General features: G+C 38.1%; 1 protein-coding gene across 4 annotated transcripts in view; it reads left to right on the top strand.

Annotated features, from left to right (window-relative positions):
* TXNL1 (thioredoxin like 1) overlaps nucleotides 1–22505 on the top strand; it is a 44098-nt gene extending 21593 nt beyond the window's left edge. Inside the window, exons 4-9 of one of the 4 annotated variants that reach the window (XM_019986653.2) lie at nucleotides 8808–8930; nucleotides 10588–10657; nucleotides 12536–12708; nucleotides 15012–15116; nucleotides 19727–19769; nucleotides 21188–22505. In XM_019986653.2, the coding sequence (XP_019842212.1) occupies nucleotides 8808–8930; nucleotides 10588–10657; nucleotides 12536–12708; nucleotides 15012–15116; nucleotides 19727–19765 (510 nt within the window). In that variant the 3' untranslated portion in view covers nucleotides 19766–19769; nucleotides 21188–22505. Of the gene's footprint in view, nucleotides 1–8807; nucleotides 8931–10587; nucleotides 10658–12535; nucleotides 12709–15011; nucleotides 15117–18830; nucleotides 18855–18942; nucleotides 19690–19726; nucleotides 19770–21187 lie in introns of those variants that run through there. The other 3 variants (XM_019986654.2, XM_070779111.1, XM_019986657.2) reach the window with 3 other exon arrangements.
* Nucleotides 22506–26858: the final 4353 nt, after the last annotated feature.

The following is a 26858-nucleotide window of genomic DNA, read 5'->3' as shown; positions in this document are numbered from 1 at the left end:
ATGGAGAAAGTTCAGGGCAATAAGTTACATCCATTTGCTATAGTTCATTAGGTTGCAAACCACTAGGATTAATAGATGTAGGGGTCTACAAGTAGAGCAGTTACTAATAATCTCTTTAGCCTGGCGGTATGGGATCGTCCATAGCTTGTGTAGGGAGCCAGCGTTGTTATGCAACAGAGCATGCTGTTCCTTCCGAGTAGCAAAGGAAACCAGTTTTATCAGCCTGCTCAGTACCGTAAGTCATGCGGCCAGGAAGGCAAGAATGTGCTTGAATATGTGTAATATAAATGGGAGAATTGAGGTTTCTAACAACAGATTGTAGTTCAAAAAAGAGTTGTTGAAAAATAGGTTGATTGGAGTTTGTGGTGGAGGTTTCTATATTTTTTAATACAAAAATTTAATGTATAGAGTCAGACTATATTAATGGGGTAAGGATGTAGGCAAATAAATTGAATAAGAACATATAATTCATTTTGTTGAGCAGAATGAAATTTAGTATAAAAGACTTTCATTCCTTAAGAGACCAGAATGAAGCTTTGGTGCTTTTAGTCCCATCTGTATAAAAAACCTCAGCTTGTGGTATAGGCTGTGAGCTGATAATGCGAGAAATAATAAATTCAGTATTTTTGAAGAAATTCCACAGCTTACCGGAAGGATAATGAAATGAAATTTCTCCATAATATTCCAAAAAAGCTATTTGGAAGTCGGTAGAAGTTTGTAATGCGTTCTCAAATTGAGATTTATTGATAGGTATTACAATTTTATGAGGATCAGAGCCAATTAGAGTTTTAATCCTATTTCTTCCATTGATAATGATCTAGAGCAATTAAATCAAGGTAGGGTGTACGTGACTTTATTCCCCTAAAACAGGTATAGATCCATTCTACTGGGTGTTCTTTTTGGGCAAGAAGTCCTGTGGGAGAATGAAGAGAGGGGAGTATAAATAATTCTAGAGGTAAATCTAGTTTGATGAGCGTAAGAAATTGTTTTTGTAATTTATTTTGCACTAAATAGAGTTCCTCTCCTGCCTCTTGAGAATGTGAACAAGGGCTATTTAAATCAGGATCTCCTTTTAAAGTATTAAATAGGTTATTCAGTTGATAATTAGCAATGCCTAAAGAAGGTCTAATCCAATTTATATCGCCTAAGAGCTTTTGAAAATCATTTAAGGTTGATAATTTATCAGTATGGATCTGAGTTAGTTGGGGAGTAATATGTTGCCTATTAACAACAAACCCCAAGTAATGGTAAGGTTTAAATTTTTTCAGGGACAGTGATTAATCCAGAATTTTTTAAGCATAGTTGAGCTATATCAAACGTGTTGAGTTTCTAAGATAGATGGAGCCAAAAATGATATATCATCCATATAGTGAATAACAAGAAAGTTAGGGAAGTGTTTCCTCACAGGCTCCGGGGCTTTGGCTACGTAGACTGACACGTGGCGGGAGAATCCGTCATCCCTGTGGCGGTGCAGTCCACTGGTACCGGTTACGAGGTCTGATGTGATTAGGGTAAGGGAGGGAGAAAGCAAATCTCGCTCTGTCTAAAGGGTGTGAAGGTATATTAAAAAAGCAATCTTGTAAATCAATAATAATAATGTGCCAATTTTGATAAATAATGGTAGGTGATGGGATTCCTGGTTATAATGCACCCATAGGTTTCATAGATGCATTAACTTTTCTAAGGTCTGTTAGGAGATGCCATTTGTTAGATTTCTTTTTTATAACAAAAATAGAGTTCCAAGGAGAACAAGATTCCTCAATATGCTTTAATTCTAGTTGTGTATCTATAAGTTCCTTTGCCGCCTATAATTTCTCTTTTGTGAGGGGCCACTGCTCTGTCCAAATAGGCTCGTCATTCTTCCAAGTTATTTTAATAATTGTATTGTTTGTTAAATAAGCAGTGGCCCCTAGGAAAAATGTGAAATGTATATCTGAGTTTCCCATTGCATAAGTAAGTCCCTTCCTATTAGATTAAGGGGTGCATCTATCACATAAGGTCTTAATGTTGCAGGTTGGCCTTCTGGTCCCTCACATGGATAGATTTGAGTACTCTGGTAAACCTCTTGTACTTTGGTTTAAGAAATCCCTGCAATTTGGCAAGAAATTTTTTGTACAGGCCAGGATTGGGGCCATAAATGTTTGGAAATAATAGTAATATCAGATCCAGTGTAGAGGAGACCAGAAAATCTTTTACCATTAATTTTGATATTTATAGTCAGTCAGGCAAATTCAGATACTAATGATGTCCAAAAGGGCTGTTTTTGATCTGTACTGCCGAATCCGCCTGTCTGTACATCATTAGAGGTGTCGATGGAAATGTAAGGTAAAAGAAGTAATTGAGCAATTTTATCCCCCTTTTGAGTTGCCGTAAAGTCTGAGATAACATCATAATTTGAATTTCTCCTTTATAATCTGAATCAATTACTCCAGGGTGAACAGTAATTCCTTTAGAAGTCAAACTAGATCTGCCAAGTAAAAGACCGAAGGTTTGTGGAGGCAGGGGTCCAAAAGTCCAGTAGGTATTCTAGAGGGGACTGGTTGAAGGTAAAGGAGAAAGTCATTTAGGCCTGGTGTATCGACAGCAGCACTGCTGGATGTTGAGGGTTTGAGGGAGAAGATGGAATTTGCCCCTGGTTTTTGTTGAAGGGGACCTGGGCGGGGGGCGGGGTGGGAGGGGGTCCCCTGCTTGGAGTTTCCCAGAATAGGTTTCCCTTCAATGTCAAATTTAGATTTACAGTCTTTGGCCCAGTGCATTCCTCTACGGCAGCAAGGGCAGATTTTTGGAAGTATTTTTTTTTCTTTTCTAACTTTTATTTTATTTCTTTTTTAAACTTTATTTTATTATTTAACTTTATAATATTGTATTGGTTTTGGCCATATATCAACATGAATCCACCACAGGTATACACGTGTTCCCCATCCTGAACCCTCTTCCCTCCTCCAGCTTTCTTAGGGCAGTCCCTTTTTAAATGGTTCCTATCTCCACATGTAAAGCATCCTTCATTTCCCTTTCTTAAGGCAGCGACCATTGTTTCAGCTAGCATTTGCATCTTTTGAGTTTCAGATCCTAGATTGCGACAAGCCTTCAAATAATCAATAATAGTCCCTGTCTCACGAATAGGAGCTATAGCCTTTTGATATTCCTGATTTGCATTTTCATAAGCACGTAATTTAAGGGATTAGATCTGATAGGTAGGTAGATAGAGTGCCTGATGAACTATGGACTGAGGTTCGTGACATTGTACAGGAGACAGGGATCAAGACCATTCCCATGGAAAAGAAATGCGAAAAAGCAAAAAGGCTATCTGGGGAGGCCTTACAAATAGCTGTGTAAAGAAGAGAAGCGAAAAGCAAAGGAGAAGAGGAAAGATAAAAGCATCTGAATGCAGAGTTCCAGAGACTAGCAAGAAGAGATAAGAAAGCTTTCCTCAGTGATGAATGCAAAGAAATAGAGGAAAACAACAGAATGGGAAAGACTAGAGATCTCTTCAAGAAAATTAGAGATACCAAGGGAACATTTCATGCAAAGATGGGCTCGATAAAGGACAGAAATGGTATGGACCTCACAGAAGCAGAAGATATTAAGAAGAGGTGGCAAGAATACACAGAAGAACTACAAAAAAGATCTTCACAACCCAGATAATCACAATGGTGTGTGATCACTAACCTAGAGCCAGACATCCTGGAATGTGAAGTCAAGGGGGCCTTAGGAAGCATCAATAGTAACAAAGCTAGTGGAGGTGATGGAATTCCAGTTGAGCTATTCCAAATCCTGAAAGATGATGCTGTGAAAGTGCTGTACTCAATTTGCCAGCAAATTTGGAAAACTCGGCAGTGGCCATAGGACTGGAAAAGGTCAGTTTTCATTCCAATCCCAAAGAAAGGCAATGCCAAAGAATGCTCAAACTATCGCACAATTGCATTCATCTCACACGCTAGTAAAGTAATGCTCAAAATTCTCCAAGCCAGGCTTCAGCAATACGTGAACTGTGAACTTCCAGATGTTCAAGCTGGATTTAGAAAAGGCAGAGGAGCCAGAGAACAAATTGCCAACATCTGCTGGATCATCGAAAAAGCAAGAGTTCCAGAAGAACATCTATTTCTGCTTTATTGACTATGCCAAAGCCTTTGACTGTGTGGATCACAGTAAACTGTGGAAAATTCTTCAAGAGATGGGAATACCAGACTACCTGACCTGCCTCTTGAGAAATTTGTATGCAGGTCAGGAAGCAACAGTTAGAACTGGACATGGAACAACAGACTGGTTCCAAATAGGAAAAGGAGTACGTCAAGGCTGTATATTGTCACCCTGCTTATTATTTAACTTCTCTGCAGAGTACATCATGAGAAATGCTGGGCTAGAAGAAGCAAGATTGCTGGGAGAAGTATCAATCACCTCAGATAGGCAGATGACACTACCCTTATGGCAGAAAGTGAAAAGGAACTCAAAAGCCTCTTGATGAAAGTGAAAAAAGAGAGTGAAAAAGTTGGCTTAAAACTCAACATTCAGAAAACGAAGATCATGGCATCTGGTCCCATCACTTCATGGGAAATAGGTGGGGAAACAGTGGAAACAGTGTCAGACTTTATTTTGGGGGGCTCCAAAATGACTGCAGATGGTGACTGCAGCCGTAAAATTTAAAAGACGCTTACTCCTTGGAAGAAAAGTTATGACCAAGCTAGATAGTATATTGAAAAGCAGAGACATTACTTTGCCAACAAAGGTCTGGCTAGTCAAGGCTATGGTTTTTCCAGTGGTCGTGTATGGATGTGAGAGTTGGACTGTGAAGAAAGCTGAGTGCCAAAGAATTGATGCTTTTGAAGTGTGGTGTTGGAGAAGACTCTTGAGAGTCCCTTGGACTGCAAGGAGATCCAACCAGTCCATTCTGAAGGAGATTAGCCCTGGGATTTCTTTGGAAGGAATGATGCTAAAGCTGAAACTCCAGTACTTTGGCCACCTCATGCGAAGAGTTGACTCATTGGAAAAGACTCTGATGCTGGGAGGGATTGGGGGCAGGAGGAGAAGGGGACGAGAGAATGAGATGGCTGGATGGCATCACTGACTCGATGGACGTGAGTCTGGGTGAACTCTGGGAGTTGGTGATGGACAGGGAGGCCTGGCGTGCTGCAATTCATGGGGTTGCAGAGTCGGACATGACTGAGCGACTGAACTGAACTGAAGCAGGTAATTTCTCTAGTTGCCTTTTGGCTTCTCCAATTACATTACGGGAAATAGCAGTTTCTAATCTAGCTAGAAAATCAGCATACGTTTCATTAGGTCCTTGCAATATTTTAGTGTAGCTACCTGTAGGCTCCCCTTGTGGAGTAATTTGATCCTAAGCTTCAAGGGCTACTGTTTTCATTGTTCATGTAACAAAGGATGGCACTGTATTTGAGCTTCTTATATTGTCAAATTGTCCTGTACCAGTTAGCATTTGGGGAGCACCAGCTCGAGCATTTCTGTTAGCCTGATCTCTGCTAGCACGTTATCCATTGAAGATATTATCCTGGTTTAAGGAGAGCTTTTATTAAAGTTCGCCAATCATGGGGAATAAAATTTCCAATAGAGGATGTTATAGAATTTAGAAGTGCTTTAGTAAAAGATGAATGTGGGCAGTACATAGTTATAGATTTTTAAATTTGTTGCTTGTGATAAAAGTTAATACCCTCATATTGAGGTATTATGTGCCCTTGAGCATCAGGATTTCTAAAAACTGGAAAGGCGGAAAAACCATGCGCTTCAGAGACTTGTGATTGCAAAGCCAGCAATTCAGAAAGCCTCTGTTGTGAAGGAGAGTGAGTAGGTAGCAAATTCTTACAATTAAGAGAATGTGGTAAAAACTTATTATTGTTATTCAGAAAGGTGTTGTCAGTTTTAATGTCAAAAGGTGTCTTAGGAGAGTCATTGCCAGAAGCTAATGGCTTCTAGCAAGAGAGAGACTTTGGGATTTCTGCCCCCTGGCAGGGGAGGAGCGCTTGGAGCAACTGGGGCAGGGCTTGTAGGAAAATCTAAAATATTTTATGTTGTTCTAATTGTGCCTTTTGTAAGGTTTCATCATCAAATTCATATTCATATAATAAGTGTTCTGCCTGTTGACGAATATCAGGAGGGCTAGAATTACCTTGAAATGGCAGAATCACAGCTTTAATGAGAGCCCACAGGGGCCAGAAATCTATCGGAATATTTTTTCCCTGTCTGGTGGCTCGTTCAACATTCTCTTTGACCCGGTGCCAAATTTCTAAATCAAAACTACCTTCATCAGGAAACCAAGGGTTACATTCAACCACTGTCTGAAGGCAAGCTTCTATTCGCTGGCGTGAAACTGGAAGTCCCTGAACTTTAAATAAGTGATGAAGTAAAGTAGAAAAGTGATGGGGCTTTCCAGCTGTTTGACCCATGTCTTAGTACTTACCGACCTCAAGAGGCCCTTGGGGTCACTCCGTTCAAACCTGCCATGGGTACCAGGCCCCTGTTCGGGCGCCACTTGTTGAGGTCGTTTAATGGACTGGAACCTGGTGGTCCGGAGTCAGCAATAAGAAAGAGAGAGAGAGAGGCCGACATTCCCTGGTTTACGCAGAAAACCAATAAAGTTCTTGACACAGGGCTTGTGTCGCTCACGAAGGCACCGGGCGCCCTCTCGAGGGGGTGAAGGCACAGTGCGCCCTCTTGAGAGGGTCTTAGAAGCCCAGGCAGGAGAGTGAGCACAATGGGGTTCTACCCTCCAGAGAATTAGCTGGGTGGAGAGAGAGTGAGAGAAAGACAGACAGACACGGGGACCCAAGCTCTGATGGAGCAAAGGTGTTTTATTTAACATAGTGTGGGTATATATACTGTCTTACAAGGCAGCTATTTTCAGCAAAGATAAAGATCAAAAGTCCAGACTTACAGATAATCAAGGAAACATAAGGCAATCCATATCAAAGAGAGAGGGTTGTAAATAATCACTTTTACCGTATGGTTCATAAAAAGGAAGAGCGTAGTTACTTATCACCATATGGAAAAACTAAGGAAGGAAATGCATGCATTCCTCGGCCCGGGAGCGGTTTGCCACCCCTCTTGAACAGAGGATTCATGACAGATCCAAAACAGCACACAGGAAGCCTCCTGTTAAATGCTTCCTGACACTTCTCTCGTTGCCGCCTCGTAGCACGGACTCCAGGGCACGTGGTCTTCAGTAGTTGTGGCTCCTGGGTTCACTGGTTGCTGCCTCGGGGCTCTAGAGCACAGGCTCAATAGTGGCAGACAGGCTTAGCTGCTCCACAGCATATGGGATCTTCCCAGATCAAGAATCGAACCTGTGTCTTCTGCATTGGCAGGTGAGTTCTTTACCACTGAGCCACCAGGGAAGCCCCAGAAAAAATATGTGACAGAATGCAATATCCATTTATTCCTAAAGCATTCAGTAAAATTTTAATGGGAAGGCACTGGAGACATTGTCACTGAAGTCAGAAACAGGGCAGGGATGCCCACCATCACTGTACTCTGTGGTGTGGTGTCGGAGGCGTTAGCCAGCACGTAACGCTGGAAAGTGCTAAAGGACGCCACAGGGAGCAGTTAGCAAAATCCAAATAGGAGAAATCGCTAGGCCGAATGACTGGATTAAAAGAGATTTAAGAGACATTAACCAAATACACTTGTTTATACTTTTCTTGAATTCTTATTCTGAGTCTAAACTGATTCAACTGTAAAATATTTGAAACAGTTGAAGAAATTTGAACATTGATATTGATGATACTAAAACATTACCAGTGTTACAGTCATGGTAATGATATTGAGGATTCTTTTTTTAAAGACATGTTTTATGAAATGCTATGAACACCCTGAAGTGTTCATGAATAACATGAGAAAAACGTCTAAAATTTACATGAAAATAATCGGGAAGAAGGTTGGGACTGGTTGCAGAGTAAAGGTGAAACCAGAGTGGCTGTGAATTGCTGATTGTTGTATCCAGGAAGCGGGCACCTGAGGATCACTGTGTTGGTCTGTTTATGTATGTTTACACTTTTCTGTTCTATAATTTAAGTACTTATTTGCTATTCATCCTTTTTTTTTTAACCATTTATTTTATTTCTTTGGCTTGTGCTGGGGTCTTAGTTGCAGCATGCAGGATCTTCAGTTGCAGCGTGTAGGATCTAGTTCCCCTGAGTAAGGATGGAACGCGAGCCCCCTGCACTGGGAGCTCGGAGTCTTAGCCACTGGACCACCAGCGAAGTCCCTAGTTCATCTTTAATCTAAACTCTTCTTGGATATAGGTTTAAAGAGTGCATTATCACTAGAAGAGGGAGGTAGGCTTTCTTTAGATATTTTGTAGATATTTATTTTAATTTGCATATTTTACACTGCCAAACACTGTTACTAAAAAAGTGTAAGTTAGCATTTAATAATCTTTGTGTTAAAGACTTGGTTTTAGATACTTATTAAGTGGGCTAAGCCTCAATTTGGCTTTAATTATTAGTGGTAGATATCAGAAGTTTAGACAAAAGAGTTATTACAAAAGTTTTAGTAACTTTTAAATGAGATAGCAATTTTTTAAGTCAAGAGAGAATTACTCCAATACAAATAAAACGTTTAAAAAAAAGAGAATCACAAGGATGTATTGTACAGCACAGGGGATAAAGTCAATATAGTACAGGTTATTAAAAAGATAAGTGGAAAATAACCATTAAAAATTGTTAACCACAGGTGTTGTACACTGAAAACATAATTTTTTAGAGTTTAAAAGAGAATTACATATTTACATTTCTTACTAAGATTTTTATACCAAATCCAAATGCTTTGCCTAAAGTTTTGGTTTAAATTTTCAGATGGATTTAATGCCTTTTATTAACAAAGCTGGCTGTGAATGTCTGAATGAAAGTGATGAGCATGGATTTGACAACTGTTTACGAAAAGACATGACCTTCTTGGAATCTGATTGTGATGAACAGGTAACTGAATGCTTGGGGCTTGTAGAGATTATCAGTATTTGTGTCCACACACGTTTCCATCTCATGGTTTCATGTCTCTCCTTTCCAGATGATCACTTTTTTCTTACTTTTTATAACCACCTCTGTCCTCTGACCCTGTCACCTCACCCCCTTTCTTCGTTTGTTTATGCCAGCTGCGCTGCAGAGAATCACAGAAGTCTTGGACTGTCCGGAAGCCTGGGTTGAGCCTTCACTATTCTTAAGTCCTTTTGTTCATTCTTGAGCTGCCTTCATACTTTCTACCCACCTAAATGAGACATTCCTTTTATGTCTAGCCCTCACTCCCAGTGTAAACCTGTTGTGTTTCCCTGTATTTTCCTGCAGTGTTGTCACAGAGGAAGTGGGGTAGTGTAGTTCTGCCTTGATCACGCTTTCTCTGTCTTAGCTGTTATTTAAAATTTTATTGTCTTAAAAATTTTTTTCTTATTTAATTACTGTACCATTGCCTCTGCTTTGTCCCCATTCCAGTATATCTTTTATATGTTCACAAAAGTTACTTCTCTAAAATATAAATTGTATTTATATTCTGATTTCTTAAAAGAGTCAAATGATTCTTCAGTGGCTTCAGGAAGAGGATGTCATATGCTTACTAACTTTATCTACTTCCAGCTTTCTACTCTCATATCCTCTTCACCTATGGTTCAGGTCCCTAAATGGGTCATGTTTATCTCCTGACACCCAAATACAGGTCAAGTATTAAAAGTACTTACATAACTAAAGAGAGTAGTCTAAGTATTTTCTTAAGCAAATAGACCACAGTGATTTGAAATAAATCTAAATGCCATCTTCCTTTGCTCCAAGCAGAACTATCTTATTTTATTGCTTGAAAATACCGCCATGTTGTGCACCTTGTAAATGGTGCCCTAAACGTAATGTGATGATGTGTATCAGAAGGGCTGGCTACAGCTTCCCTGAAATCTTCCTGCTGAGGAAACCTTCTTCCCAGGGTGGAAACGTAGAGGTATCTTCATCAGACAGTTTTGGTGGAAGGAAGATTGAGTGAATGAATCAGAGAGAGGCATCTCAGCAGTTTTGTATTTCAGTTCCCTCGGGTGGCTTTCCAGATTCAGTGAGTCAGATTCATTTAGGATGGAAGTTTAGAGGTTACTGATAGAGCTGTGAGTCCTGTTGTCTTGAGTTTTGAATCAAATAGAGTCCATTTGAGATCTGGTCTTTCCACATAACCTGTGTGCATCGTCTCCAGATTGTCAAGTGACATGGGTAGATGCAGCCACAGATAAACTGTTGCAGGAAATATTAAGCTTAATATGTTAAAATACATAGTTTAAGTTTTAATTTGGGGGTTTTGTTTAATTTGTTTTTCGGGGCGGGGTGGATGTTGCCAGTTTTTAGGTCATGAGGCCTTAGGTTCTTAACATATAATTTTAATTAATTCTGTTAAATTTTGTTGTTATTCCTTTATAAAAAGAATAGATTATTGTATTTCTCAAATGTCAAACTAATCAAGTTACTTTCAGCTTACTGATATTCTGTATTACATTGGTTATGTTAGGTGAATTAAATTTTTTCTGTTTAATGATTTTAATTCTCCTTAGCTGTTGTGTTACTTAAGATGTTTAACAGCCCTTTAAAAATAAGACGATTATTTTTTTCACAGCTTCTTATTACTGTGGCATTCAATCAGCCTGTTAAGCTTTATTCAATGAAATTTCAAGGGCCAGATAACGGTGAGTAATGGGCAGCTTTTCTATAAAGTAACTTTCTGCTCTATAGACCTGCTAGCTTATATTTAAAACTTTTCTTTGTTTTAAATTGATGCATAGTTGATGTGCAGCAGTATGTAAGTTTCAAGCGTACAACATAGTGATTACAGTTTTTAAGGATTATACTCCAGTTACAGTCATTCTAACATATTGGCTGTATTCCCTGTGTGTATCCTTGTAGCTTATTTATTTTATACATAGTTGTTTGTACCTCTTGAATTCCCTAACACTATCTTGCTTGTCCCCTTCCCCTCTTCCCTCCTAGTAAATAGCTTGTTTTCTTTATTTCTGAGTCTGTATCTTTTTTGTTAGATGCACTAGTTTTATTTTTAGATTCTACATAATAAGCGACACCATGCAGTATTTGTCTTTTTCTCTCTGACTTGTTCCACTGAGCGTAATAAGTCCATCCATGTTGCTGCAAATGGCAGAATTTCATTCCTTCTTGTTGATAGTATTTCATTGTGTATGTGTATATACTCCGTCTTCTTTATCCATTCTGTTACTGGTCCCTTAGGTTAAAACTTGTTATTAAATGGAGGTAGAGAGCTCTTGTTTTGGGAAAGAGTGAAATTGTTCTTGGAACAAAGCAGTGACATATAATGTAAGATTATTGGGCCAAAAGTAATTTGAAAAAAAGTCAACTTTTACCGTTTTCCTCTTCATCTGAAAACAAGGGAGTCCTTTCTTCCAACTAAGAGTTCTAGGTTTGAGGTAGCTGTTTCTCGGGGTGGGAACTGGGGGAGACTTATTTCACATTCTTCCTGTTATACATTCTTCCTGTTATAGGTGATAAAACTAAGGCCCTAGATCCTCCTGTGTGTGCGCTAATTATAGTTGCATTTTCTTTATACATATTATGATGCTGCAAACATGATTGTGCAAATTTGGCATTTCTCATTTTGTTCAATACATAGTTGGCCTTACTCACCCCACCCCCTTTTTTCTGTTTCTTCTTCTTCTTTTTTTTTTTTTTTTTGCTGCTGGGAATGGACATGGGAGAGGGCCTGAGGTGGGGAGATGGGGCTAGGATTTGTTGTTGCTTTCTTAGTTGATTGAGAGAACCCTGTTTATCAGATGGCATTCCCTTAAGTCATTTACTACTCTAAGTTTCCATGGGTTAATGATTTTTTCACTAATAAAATTGTTAATTTATTCTGAAAATACAAAGTATTTGTAAAAGCAAATGCCATAGAAATGAGTATGTAAGCAATGTGGCTATGCTAAGATTCCTCAGTCAGTCACAGGATACTGGTCTGAAGCTAGAGAGACTAAGACATTCTACAGAGTGGTTTTAGCACTGAGCACAGCCTAATCCCTAAGACGAAATTTGGCAGTTTGTGTAGTTAATTTCCTCTGGCTAAATATTGTCACTGATAATGCTTTTCTCCTAAATAACAAAAGGTGCCAGCTGATGGCAACTGCAAGACGCAGCTCAGTGTTTCTTTTATGAAACTTCTCATCATCCTGCATGTGCTGTCAGACTCCACTGCCGCCTTGCCAGTACCTCCTCCCTGGGAGCTGTACATCCCTCATTGCCTGTCTCTTACAGTTGAGGGCAGGAACTCTGTGTATATGTTTGCGTGTGCGTGTGTGTGTGTGTGTTTTAATCTGGTATTCCTAGTAGTTAGTGTAGTTTCAGCAGGCCAAGAATATACCACTAAATGTCTGTTGAGAAAGGAGGAGTATGGCTGTGAAAATACTCAGACGTTCCTAAAATTTCTAAAGAGAGGTAGGTGTGTGCATATGTGGGCACGTCTGTATAGAGTGAACATCATGATAAAGAGGACAAAGTATTATATGTTTGATGTTAGCATTTAATTTTATTCTACCTTTCTATAGGTCAGGGTCCTAAATACGTAAAAATTTTTATCAATCTACCGCGATCTATGGATTTTGAAGAGGCAGAAAGAAGTGAGCCAACTCAAGCTCTGGAACTAACAGAGGATGATATTAAAGAAGATGGTATTGTCCCTCTTCGTTACGTTAAGTTTCAGAACGTTAACAGTGTAACCGTAAGTAGTGTTTCATTCAGATGTATGCAACGGGTTGTGGGTGACAATTTATGCCATCTTCAGTGTCCTAGCTGATTCAAGTTATTCTTAAAAATGGTTAACTGTCCGTTTGGCTTGAAATGCATAAAAATGTCTAATGAGCTAATTAAATTTTCTTCTTTTTAATTCACCTGTGTGCCCTAAAAAGGAAGGTGGATTTTTTTAATTTATAGGTTTGTCAAACACATATATATATGGCATGTATATGCCAACTTTTGTTAAAAGTTTATGCTAGGACATTTATTCTTAAACCAGATACTCATTCTTCCTTCATACCTGGTAATGAGTGAGGATACGTTTCTAAAATCCAATTTACTTTTGAATCGTGTAGTGGCCATGATCTCAGTAAAAACTGACTTTTTAAAAGCATAATTTTGTATTACCTTAATTTACATTACAAAATCAGCAGCTTTTTAGCAGTTACTAATTGCTTTTTTGAATTCTAGTATTAAACCCAGCACATGCTTCTAAACCACCTGTCAACCAGAGCCCATTTCATCAGAGCCGGGGTTTAGGAGGGTTAGAGTAGAATGCCGAGAAAAAGGAGTTGGAACCAGCACAGAGTCACCGGAGCACAGACTTGCCAAAGGAGTGTAATTTCTTTGTGTCAGTAGATTCCGGTTTTGTAAATTAGAAGAATGCTATAGCTATGTTCATTTTGGGAAGCTTTCAGTGGAATTTCACAGAATATACTTAGTGGTAAGATAAAGGATTATATTGAGTTTTGAGTAGAAGTATTTTACCCGGATGAAATTAAAGAAAATGGTTATATCAAACTGGAACACTGGTTATGAAATATTTTCTTGACTTTATTCATTTGTCACATATTTACAAATATTTGTTACATATTTATAGCATTCAATTAATAACACCTATTGCTTTATGTAGTGATGGGAGGAAGGCATTTGCTTATTGGAAAAAGCCCTTTAAACCCAGATATCCTAATGTAATCTCTTCTGTCGTTGAGATCATTGAACATAGTTACTTTGTGATAGGTTCACAGTCTTTACTGTGTCCTATTAAATCATACTTTAAACTCAGCATTTTAGTCAGTGACTTAAGTCCAGACACACAAAGCACACCTGTCACTTTTTTTGATGATAAAGTTGAAATCGAAGAGACAGTTTTGATCAGAAAGTCTAATCAAAATAAGTATATGAATTTTTAAAAGAGTAAATATAAACTGTTGTGCTTAGATTAAAAAAGCATTGCAAATAAATAGAGAACTACTTTAATAGTCTGCTTGTTGTAGACTTGAAGTTTTTAATTGGTCAGCTCAATTCGAGATGAACCTGTGGTTGCCTAAAAAAACAACAAAACTGATTTTCATCTGAAAATGGAAAAAGAATGTTGCCCAAATCAAGAGAGGCAATATTCTTAAGTAGACAGCATCTTGAGTATTATTTTTAAAAATGGAGCAAATTTAAATAATCCAGTGTATTGAAGAAGAACCTATGAGTAAAGCGTCTGTCTCCTAACATGCTGAGGGAAATTTTAAATAGAAAGTATAAAAGAAGCAAGCTTAATAAAACATGCAAGGCACAGTATGGGCTTCCCAGGTGGCTCAGTGGGTGAAGAATCTGCCTGCAATGCAGAAAGCGCAGGTTTGATCCCTGGGTTGGAAAGATCTCCTGGAGAAGGACATGGCAACCCACTCCTGTATTCTTGCCTGGAGAATCCATGGATAGAGGAGCCTGGTGGACTACAGTCCACGGGGTCTCAGAGAGTCAGACACGATTGAAGCTACTGAACACGTACAGAGATGAGCTTAAAAAAACATGAGAAGCAGAGGGTAGTTTTAGGAACTGATTTCCAGCGTGCTCTTTTTTCTTTTAACATTTTAGGGAATAGAATGAATGATGGCGTATCAGAAAGAATATAACTGCCAAGATTTTCCTCAGTAAAAATGGTGATTTTGGTAAAATTTCAGTAACATTCTGCCCATTGTAATCTTGAGTTTCATACTCTTTCAGTATTCCCTGTAAATAATTTAATTTTGACCCTTCAACATTATCATGCCAAATCATGCAGAGCTTACATATATAAGTATCCTGCCATGATCCCCCTGGACAAGGTAAGAACAGCTGAGCAGACAGTAGAATTAATGATGCTATAGGAATCCTAGTGTAAATGTAATTTGGACTAATCCTTATAAAGAATGGAAGGTATTTTTATTAATAACCTAAGAAAATTGATTAAATGTTTGAGCATGTTTATCAAAAAAGAAGTGTAATCATTAATGGTAAAATTATTTGTGTGTGTAGATATTTGTTCAGTCCAATCAAGGTGAAGAAGAAACAACAAGAATTTCATATTTTACTTTTATTGGGACTCCAGTCCAGGCAACAAATATGAATGACTTCAAACGAGTAAGTTTGTTTAAATGATATCTAGGAGAAATAAAAATAGTAATTTTAAAGAAATAATTTTAAAATTATCAAAATCATATTATATCATGAAATCTTATAAGGATAAACAGAACAGTAGGGTCTTCTAATCACATTTTTAGATTTCTTACTAAGAGAAGTCTCTAATAAAGATAAGTCTCATTGACACAGTGTCTATTAATGAATGGCATCCAGATAAGAAGGTATAAATTATTGTTTTGTTATAGAAGGTAGTTAGGGATAGTGAAAAATTGGAGTACATTAAGTCATTATTAGTGACTTTTTAAGAACTTTTGCTTGCTTATATTAAGATTTTGATTATCATTGTTTCTGATGAAAACATTTAAAATGACAATGATTTTAATCAAGAAGAATGGGCTCCTTTGCTTCACCGATATGCTTTCAAACCATGTCTTTGTGCTGAAGAACACATTTCAGCAAATAACTCTTCAGTGAACAGGCATATGTGTTCAGTGGCTTTTTTGGTTTGGTTTTTGTTTTTGAGGACATACTCCTAAGGTTTGCATAAGAATTTATGTTACCATGGGACCTTTAGAAATGAGAGCATTGTACTTCTAGCTGGTAACGATTCCTGAGGATGACTCTTAAAATATACAACCACAGAGCATAGATGTGCCATCAAGAACTTTATCAGTACAGAACCCAGTTGCTGTACTCAGATTAAGTGTGCAGCAGCACATGAGATGTAGGTATTGCAGTATTTCCGATGGCTGCATCTGGCAGGTGGTCTAGAACTTGGGATGATTACTAAGAGAGGAAGCACATGAGCGTTTCCCCAGGGCTGCCAGTGTGTGGAGGAAGAGGCACCTGGTTTACCAATTTAGACCCCTGTTTTGGGAATTGAAGCCATGAAACACCCAGAAAACTCATTCTTTTTGATGAGGTTTGATTTTAATTCAGTTGCAGGAAAATAAAATTTCTTAACAGTGGATGAACTTATGAAACTGGACACTGACAATAGATATTTTAACATCGTTTTCCAACTGCTGTCTTCCTGTCTCACAGCGTAGTTAACTTTTGGGAGCTGTAGGAACAGTTTTGTTCTTAGATCTGTCATGTGGGATGTTTGACATACGCATAATGACAGGTCAGAAGAAGCAGAGATTAAACATCTACGCTTTTATGATACGAAGTGTGCTGCACTGGGAAACTGTGAGCAGCAAAGACGTTCTGGCTGCCTGCTCTGCTCCTTTGCTTGTTTGAGTCAGATGCCGTTGGATTTGGCTTTAACCGTGCCTTGCGTAGTTTGCTTCTAGCGCAGTTCTTTCCTAAGATCTGTTACTCTAAATCCCATTATTTCCTCTGGTTTCCTGGCTTCTCACCTTAGCTTATGCTACTTGATTTCCATGTTTCCTCCAGGTAACCCCTACACTTACTTATCTTCTTATCAGCCTGCCATCCAGTTACAGCTTTTCTAGTGTGCATTAATAATTGCCCATCTCAGGATGGCGTCCACCTCTTTAACATCCCCTCTCCTATCCCTAGCTCTTCCCTGGTGGCTTAGTGGTAAAGAATCCACCTGCCAATGCAAAAGATGCGGTTCAATCCCTAGTTGAGGAAGATCCTCTGGAGAAGGAAATGGCAACCCACTCCAGTATTCTTGCCTGGGAAACCCCATGGACAGAGGAGCCTGGTGGCTACAGTCCATGAGGTCACAAAAGAGTCTGACATGATGTAGCAACTGAACAACAGTTCACATCTCTTCCAGCCTATTCTCTTTTTTGACTACCAAACTACCTTTTTTGACTCTTTAGGATAGTAGAGGTATTTTTCTTTTCTTCTTGAGAGTATTTCTGTTTGTTCTATAATACTATATGTTTAACTAGGTACTTTTTTTACCTTATTAAAAATGACTGTAGAACAGTAGTACTCAAAACTTCATGGTCCCAGGACACCTTTACACTGTTAAAGATTGTTGTGGGCCAGTTTATCTAATACTTACCATCTTAGAAGTTAAAACTGGGAAATTTAAACAACATTTATTAAAATTATCGTGTTAGCACAAGTGATTTTTTAAAATTAAAATACTTATTTTCCAAAACAAAAACCAATTTTGTGAGAAGAACATTGTTTTACATTTTGACAAATTACTGAATACAGTCTAGTAGAATTCTCTCATTCTCATATTTGCTTCTGCATTCAGTCAGTTTTGCTATCATAAGTCATGTAGCCTCTGGAAAACTTCATTGTATATTGTGAGACAATGAGAGTTAAAGAGGCAAATAATTTATTGAGCATGATTATAAAAGCACTTTTAACCTTGAAGACTCCCTGAATGGGTTTCAAGGTCACCCAGCTCGGATCACACTGAGAACTGCTGCAAAAATTATGTAACAGTGTAATGGACTTCCTTCTTGGTGTTCTGGACTTCTTAATCTTTTGCTTTTATAATGTCTGAAAAATTTTGTTTGAATGGTTTTCTTATGTATATTAATGTTACATTTTCTTCCAGTAGTTTCTGAATGAGATTGCACTGCTTGTGTCCTTCATTGTCCTGTAGTGTTATTTCTCAAAAGTAAGCTAATATTTTAGTAGTTTTCATATTGTGCTAAGCCAGCAACTTTAGCGTAGGAAAGCTACAGTTAAAAAGCAGCTTATGTTTAACTGAAATTGGCCTTATTGAGACTCACTTATTAAAAGCCATCAGTGAGTTTGGATTCTAGTGAAGGAAGTAATAGGTCTGTGCTCTGATCCTTGTAGTCCCTGTGGTACTGTGTTATGTGTAGTCATAATCTCTGATAGTAACAAGTTTATATTGTTAAAGGGTAATGCCCTAATGTTTGGAATGTTAATCAATATAAATCAAAGCTTAGTTCAGGGCAGCAGTGGGCACTCTAGGTAGAATGGAAAACAGGAACCCTGGGCATGGAACTGAGATGGTGCAAGTCCTTCATTCAAGGACAAGTCAAGTGTGGCACTTTCTCTTTACTTATTTAGTCAGTTTGACTTTTAAAGGCATTCCACACAGTAATTAGAATTTAAAATTTCAATATAGATTTGGCAAGTGTTTTATCAGCACAGACAGGAGAGTTACCTCTCTGTGTAGTGAAGAGAATTATATAAAATGATTTTAATGAATGATAAAATAGAATTATGTAGCATTTTCAGTTTCTGTTTTTATGTTGCATGAGTTGTTCCTAGTTAATTTTAGTTCTCAGAATGTCATTGATATTCTCCTTAGGTTATTAAGATGACAGAAGCTAAGGTAATGCTGTTGAGTCTTGGTTGTGGAGAGAAGTCTTAGACCACCTCGCATACTCTTACAGTGTTAGAAGGTCATACTTGGCAGATTTGGGAGGCTAGAACATACCTTCTGTTTTTCTGTTTTTGGCTCATAGGAGGCATTGTGCTCAGATTATAATATATACTTAGGCTATCTGTTGTTGTAGTAAATGTATTCTGTATATTGCAGCATGAAGAAAGCTTGCCATTTAAATTGGAAGTAGATGTTTTCTTTGCAAAAATATGCTCTTCACATGGTTTGCTTTATTTTAATACAAAAGTAATAGAAGTATTCAGAACTGAGCAAAAGTGAAGGGGCTTCTGCTTCTTAGGGAATGAGGTGCATGTGAACAGCAAAGCAGATTTTCTGTCGTGGTAATAGAAATAGACTTTTCTTAACTGGCCATTCACCGTATCAGCTATTTTTGTAACATTTTTGTCTTTATTTTTCAGCTTTTTTAATCCAACTCAAATGAACTAAAATCAGAAGATTTTTAAAAATGAAGTAATATAAAGATTGACCTTATCTCACTCTACTCCCCTCCTTGCTTCTCTGCTCATCTAGCACCTGTCTGCTCTCACCCTTCTCACGTTCTCGCCATTGCTGGGGCAAGATTTCTACAGCTTCTGTCATCTGGATCAACCCCCTTGTTACCTAGATTGCCTCAACCATCTCTGTCTTCAGATCTCTTCTAGTCGATGTTTCTCAGTTGGCTTTATTTTGTTTGAGTTTTTGTTCTGATCTTGCAACTGGGCACTTTAGTTTCATTACCATACCAGGTTACTCACCCAACTTTTTGTTTTTACTTTCTCCTGTCTCATTTAATTTTGTACTACATTTTGAGAAATAATATTGCAGTGAAACTTACATTGTCATAAATATTTTTAAATAGTTGGATAATGTTTTAATCCGATCTAAAGTGTGTATTTTTTTAGAAATGGTAGAATCATTTTGGAAATCAAATATGAGCAGTTTCACCAAGTTCTTTTACATCAGAGCTAGTGTAATATATTGATTAGGCTGAAATTGAGAGATACGGGTTTTCTCATTGGAACTGTAGCCCTAGAATCTTTTTGCTGATTAATTATGGGCCTGTCCTCTGCTTTGCCAACACAAGTGAGTTCAAGGCCAGTTGAAAGACTTACGGACTAAAAGTTAGGCTGAGTTAAAATATTAACATAGACAATCAATGGACTCTATTGAATAAATATTTTTGACACCTAATTTTGATGTACCAAAACTTTTGTTTGTCAGAGGTGTAATATAAAGACTTTAAAGTGAATAAAAGAGCTTTACTGTTGGGGTGAGAAACTCCTTATTGGAATGCTGAATTTCTTCTTTTTTCCAGAGAATACACATTGGCAAGTTGAGAGTTATCAGCCTGTGAAACAGTATGCAGATTCATGTCTTCTACTGTATCACATCTGCTAAAATGTTAATTTTTAATATTAATTGTTTTTGTTTTCTTTTGCTTAATCTAATAGCTCTGTGTTTGTGTGTTCCCAAGTGATATAATGATCAACAATGCTTTCAGTGTTTATCTGCTTAAATTCATTTGTGGTACAAATAGCGCCACCTCCCCTTCTTTCTTAGGAAGACTCCCTCCTCCCCCGGCTCTTAAAACCTGAACTTCTTACTCTCGTCTACATACTCTTTTATGAGACTGTCTTCTGTGTCGTTTTTGGCTTTTTGGACTTTGTAGCACGTGGTTTCCTTGGATTAAAGAGGAGTTATTTTAAAGCAATAAAAGTGTTTTTCCTCAAGATGGGGAAAACAGCATTTCTTGTAAAATGTGATTAGGAATTCAGTAGGATGGGTTTTTATCATCTTTTCCCATGAATCTGGGATTCCCAGAAGCCCAAGTTCTGTTTTAGACGAGATTTGTACTGAAGATCTTTGTGAGTTTTGCTTGATTCAGACACTGCCTTTTGGATCAGAGTCCATTTAAAATATGAAAATTGTACTTACAAATGTACATAGAAATTTTGTTATATGTAAATATATGTTCAGTGGCTTGCAAGTAGATTTCCTTAGAGGCATTTCTGCCATGAGAATACATTATTATGAACTTTAGGTTTAAAGTAAATTGTTTGATTAGAATGTAGTTTTAGAACCTTCCCATAGAGGCTTTGTTTTCTAGAACCATTGTTAGAAATCAGATTTATTCATTACAGTTTCATGCTACCACGTTTATAGCAACCTAGGACATTTTTTAAACCTTCCCATAGAAAATTTTTCTAATCATTGACTGAACCTAGATTTATTCTTTATATTTTAGTAGTATATTTTAGTAACCAGGATTTTTTTAAAATAGAAACTAGGCAAAATTAGTCATTTTTAATCTGTTTTCATTGCATGTCTACATATTGATAGAAAAGTCTAGAAACCTGTCATCTTGGGCATGAAGACATAAGTTTAGCATACTCTTCTAATTCTACATTATTTTGTGATCAACATTTGATATCTAATTGCCTAAAAATAGTATGCCAATATGTTTCACTCATGTAGCATCATCTTTTTATTAACTTCTCTAAACTGTCAACCTTGTTTTGAAAAGTTGCATTACTTTTTCTTAAAACAGTGTGAAATACCAAAAATAGCCTGCATGTATTTTAGTTTTAATTTCTAGAGGCTGGGAGGGGAGGGAGTGTCACAGTTTGCTTCAACAGTGAAGATACACTGCATGCCAAAGAAATGCAAATACAAAAATTAATATAGGTTTTAAAAATGATAACAGTAGTATTTTGAAAATAACTCGTATGTCTAAATCAATAAGAGGTATATATAAAGTTATTTTTGTTCTTCCTAGGTAGTTGGAAAAAAAGGAGAAAGCCACTAAAGGTACAGAAGACACTGGAAGACCATGTTGCAATCAGAGCTACAGCTCCTGGATAATTGCTTGATTCTCGCCAGAGACTTTCAATATTTCATTCATTTCCATTACCAATAAATCATTGCTTTTGTTCAGATGGTATCACTAGTGTTTCTCTTGTAACCTTAATACATGCAGTTGTAAATAAAAATAACTACTTTTGCCAAGCTTAATTTTTGTTGTTCTAAATAAGTATTTTCTCTTTCCATTTATGTGAAAATTGGACACCTTCTGATTTTAGCAGAGACTTCAGTGTCTGATAGTGTGTTGATCAAAAGCCTGTTTCCCTCCTTAGAGGAGCAGAAGTGCTTTAGGAACTGAGGCGTGTGTGTGCGTTCATGTGCGCACAGCACGTGATTCTGACAGGTGGACTTGGAAAGGCTAACTGTGTTAGACTCATAGTTTGTTCAACAGCAGTTGGGCATCTGGGCTATAGAAAACACCCACATTATAAACTACCAGAAATAGATTAGTTTAACGAGACTTAACTGTTCCCACCTAAGACTGTCAGAGGGAGCACAGATTTGATACCCTTTTGGATAGACTTAAAACTTGAGTCATCTTTATCAACGTATGTTGAAAGGTATGTTGAAAATATATGTTGAAATCCAACAGTAGGAAAAAATAAAAGTACTGTGCATTCATGAAGCAGCAGGAATTGATATCTTTTAATGAAGTATTTATTATTTTAACTACCAAATGATGCAGTGTAAATATACAGAGAACTTGGTTTAAGGTTGAAAATGAATTGGCCACGTGTATGTTTAAAAGGTCTTTTACAAAAGGCTGGCAAGACCATCTGTTCCGTATGACTTAAGAATCTTAAACTGTAATCTAGAAAGGATTAATTTTTTAATTTTTCTATTTTTAAAACTAAAATTTGATTTTTAAATTTCTCTGAGTATTTTAAAAATTCAGTGTTTGAAAAGAATATATAAGACTTAATTTTGATTCAGTTAATAGTAAATTTGAGGGCCTATTTGTCTAGGACTATGATCAAGATACTGATTTGCCTTTGAGACACCAATGTATTTATACGTGTTTCTGAAAAATAAAAATTATGTCCAAGTTTTTGTGGTAATCACTTTGTGAAACCCTAGTGTCGCTAAGTAATGTTTAGTTTCTTTGTATGGAAGCACATGAGCTGGTCTGTGGTGATGTCTACATAGTATCTGTATTTCCTGATTATGTTGCCTTGGATCAAATGGAAACAGAAAGGCAAGAAGTAAAATAAATAAAAGTTTATAAAACACTGCTTAGTAGAGACCATCTCAGATTAATCATGTCTGGAATTAAGGGCGAGATTAATATCAGAAGTTTTGTTTTACAGTTTGTACATTTAACAAAACCTCTTCGGGTAATTGTTGAAACTGCCTCACCTTAAGTATTGCTGACCTCATTTTATTTATACTTACCAATTTGAAAGTCCAGTGAAAATAATTTCATATTTGTACAGGATTGGACATCAGATTTATATTGTTCATGTGAATTTCCTATAACTCAGTTGATTGCATAATACAAACATTTCATAATTATTCAAATTGTAAACAGTGAGAAGTGAATGTTTATAGGTAACTGTAGCATGTTTCACTACAGGAAGTTTTACAAATAAACATGCGTAGTTGACATAATTTAAATTACCAATCTGAAATGCTGATGTTTCTCTTATAACTGTGTGTGTATACCACACACACATACATACATACATTTGTATATGTAACACTGAATTTTTCAAATGAATAGGAAGAGCATTTAAAAAATGTAACCCTAGTTATTGTAACTGAAACCATCCATAGATAGTATTTTCTAGAAAACAGTAAGTTTATTGTTTGTCAGATGTAGCAAAAAACAACCACAAACAACTCACAAAACTGTTCTCTTGATTTTACTTACATTTTACATCAGGATGCATGCATTATCTGGTGTGAAACAATAATGAAATAGCCTATCTATAACAGAAACAAAAATATTTCAGTATAGAGTCTTTGTCACCCTGAGGCTGAGGGCAGGAGTAACAGACAGGCTGTCTTACTCTTAGGCCTGTGGCAGACATTTATGGTCCATTTTGACCAAATTTCCCTTAGGCTTGCATTGTGTTCTAGAAACTACTTAATCTGTGAGTTGAAAACAGTCTGCTATCTTTGTCTCAAGGCTGGAGGCCATATACTACATACTAAAGGAAAACAGGAATACTGTGTTCACTTAGCTCTAACACCTCATTTTTAGAAGTGAAAGTGTTATTCTATAAAGTTTGCCAAACACATTGTATTTTGTAATATTCATATAGTATGTTAGGTAAGTGATTTTAACATACAAATGTTTTATTCCTTCACTAAAGCCTATTGCCTATGGCAGAATATTGATCTCATCTTAAGCATCTTTTAACTTCAGGTTTTTAGATTTTTTTAAATGTATTTAAAAAATTTTTATTGGCATATAGTTGATCTATAATGTGTTAGTTTTACGTGGATAGCAAAGGGTATCAGTTATGCATATATCTACCTTCTTATTTTTTAGATTTCTTTTTAATGTGGACCATTTTTTCAGTCTTGACTGAATTTTTTCAGTATTGCTTCCGTTTTATGTTGGTTTTTTGCCCGAGAGGCATGTGGGATCCTAGCTCCCTGCCAGAGATCAGGGATTGAACCCACACCCGCTGCACTGGAGGGCCAAGTCTTCAATACTAGACTGCCCGAGAAGGCCCCGCTTTTTAAAGATCCTTTTCACCTGCAGGCCCCTACGGAGTGCCGAGCTCCCTGTGCTGTACCGCAGGTCGTCGGTTTTCTATACGCAGTGGTGTGTGTATGTCAGGCTTGGTCTCCCAATTTGCCCCTTTACCCCCTGGTAAACGTTAACTTTGTTTTCTGCACTGTTTTATTTTTAGATCAGTGCTTTTAAAAAAGATGCCCTACCTCGATAAGATTAAATGGGCAGAGTGATTTTACAGGTTAATAAGATACTTTTAAACTCTGGTCCATGCCACATTAAGAAGTGGAGAAGGTGGAACTAGGCCCATAGGATCGCTGTAGAATTCCTGTATTCTAAAATTGTACACAGCTTGGAGTAATATTAAAATCCTGATTACTACCCTAAACCTGCCAGAGTATTTCTCTGAGGAAGTTTATTTATGAATTTTATAAGTTGAACAGGCCAGATTTATTTGTGAAACATGACTTACTCCTTACACTGGGATGTGCATTTGAGATGCACGTTGTGCTACTCGAGCAGGGTCCTGAAGTTTGACTCTGCTCCTCCTCCTCGTAAGCTGTGTCATGTTGAACAAGTAGTCCAAGAGCTTTAGTTTCCTCTTGAGGAAAAGTGGGTCAAGACATAACTTTTTAGGCTTGTTCTGAAGATGAAATGTGTGTTACTTCGATCGAACAAGGATAAGGCGTCCTCCCTGCCCTGTCCCTCCATCCCGCTGCCGCAGCTTTGGGGCGTTGGTTTTTGCTAAGCAGGGTGCAGCAGCCTCCTTTCTGTCTCCTTGCCTCTGACCTGGCCTCCACCCCGTGTCCTCCACATGGCTGCTAGTTTGCTTGTGGATTTCTTCGCGTGGGCCCTCCCTCCCCAGCCTTCCCTGTGCCCTGACCCCCACCCATTTCCCCTCGCGTGGTGCACCTTACTAGCAGTTACCAGCATGTGCTCTGATAACTAATGCCTTCCTCTGACCTAACGTTCACCTGTCCAGTTCCTGCTTATCTACAAGGCTCAGTACAAGAAAAACGGAAAGAAGTTCGCACTAGTGACTGTATGCCTCCTTTGCTGCCGTAGCACCCTGTGGTCACTTCTTCCTGGTCCAGAGCAGGAAGTAGGCTCTTATTTACCAGGCTTATGAGGAGTAGTGCAAGGACTTGTTCCTAGTGCCAAACTAAGTTACTTTGATCTCTGTTGTCAATAAACATACTGAACAAATTCTCAGGTTCCAAGGGGAGATGCTTGAGGTACATCTGAGAGAATGTAGGAATTTGCACTTTAACAAGGTAAGGAAGAGAATTTAGCAGAAGTAAGGAACTGTGGTGCTGGACAAAGTCCCCTGGACAGCAAGAAGATCAAACCAGTGAAGGGAAATCAACCCTGAATACTCGTTGGAAGGACTGATGGTGAAGCTGAAGCTCCAGTATTTTGGTCACCTGATGCGAAGAGCTGACTCGTTGGAAAACTCCCTGATGCTGGGAAAGATTGAGGGCAGAAGGAGAAGAGGGCATCACCAATACAATGGACATGAACTTGGGCAAATTTGGGGAGATGGTGAAGGACAGGGAGGCCTGCTATGCTGCAGTCCACAGGGTCGCAAAGAATCAGACATGACTGGGCGACTGAAAAACGGAATAAGCGCATGCTGTGTACATAAAAGGACTGAGAATTAAATAAGATTTCTTAGATGAGGGAGGAGATGAAGCTAGAAGAGCAAGAGGAAACCATTGGCTTGTGAAAGGGATCAGGCTGTCTTCAGTTTATGGGAGGAGGGAAGAAGCAGAGAGGGGAGTCCACAGTGACTTGGATACATGTGGTAGGCATACTGGTTCTTAGGAAAAGCAGCAAGTTGGGAAGGGAAGAGAAATACAGCTTGGGGTACAACATTGCCTTGAGCAATGATGTATCAGATGCTTTTTTTGTTTTTTTTGTGTGTTTTTTTGAATTAATGTGGAAATGTCTTATTAGGTACATAGCGTGTGTAATCAAACCCAGGCCCGGCTGCTTGCCACTCAAAAGCCAATAAAGAGGCCAGGAGGGTGAAATGGAATGGAAATTTGTTTTGGACGCCAGCAACCAGGGTTGGTGGGGGGAATGCCTGTCCGAAGGCCAGCTCCCCTGCCACTGACAATCCGTGGGCATGAGATTTTGTAGGCTGAAGGTGGGGGCTACAGGCAGAAACAGTACAGTCAGCTCTGACAGTCATCCTGAAGTTGGTCATTGGTGATCTGACTGGCATCATCTTGATTAAGTACAGTTAGTCTTCAGTTCCAGCGTCACTTTATCTCCATTTCTTGAGGCCAGCTCTCAAATTGTGGCAGCTTATATAGATAAGAAAGCCTTCCTCAGTGATCAATGCAAAAAAATAGAGGAAAACAACAGAGTGGGAAAGACTAGAGATCTCGTCAAGAAAATTAGAGATACCAAGGGAACATTTCATGCAAAGATGGGCTCAATAAAGGACAGAAATGGTATGGACCTAACAGAAGCAGGAGATACTAAAAAGAGATGGCAAGAATACACAGAAGAACTGTACAAAAAAGATATTCATGACCCAGATAATCACAATGGTGTGATCACTGACCTAGAGCCAGACATGCTGGAATGTGAAGTCAAGTGGACCTTAGAAAGCATCACTACGAACAAAGCTAGTGGAGGTGATGGAATTCCAGTTGAGCTATTCCAAATCCTGAAAGATGATGCTGTGAGAGTGCTGCACTCAATATGCCAGCAAATTTGGAAAACTCAGTAGTGGCCACAGGACTGGAAAAGGTCAGTTTTCATTCCAATCCCAAAGAAAGGCAATGCCAAAGAATGCTCAAACTACTGCACAATTGCACTCATCTCACATGCTAGTAACGTAATGCTCAAAATTCTCCAAGCCAGGCTTCAGCAATACGTGAACCGTGAACTT

The sequence above is a fragment of the Bos indicus genome, chromosome 24 (genome assembly GCF_029378745.1).
Source record: "Bos indicus isolate NIAB-ARS_2022 breed Sahiwal x Tharparkar chromosome 24, NIAB-ARS_B.indTharparkar_mat_pri_1.0, whole genome shotgun sequence".
Lineage (NCBI taxonomy): Eukaryota > Metazoa > Chordata > Mammalia > Artiodactyla > Bovidae > Bos > Bos indicus.
Note: the sequence above shows the minus strand (reverse complement) of the source record. Positions and strands in the feature narration are given on the sequence as shown.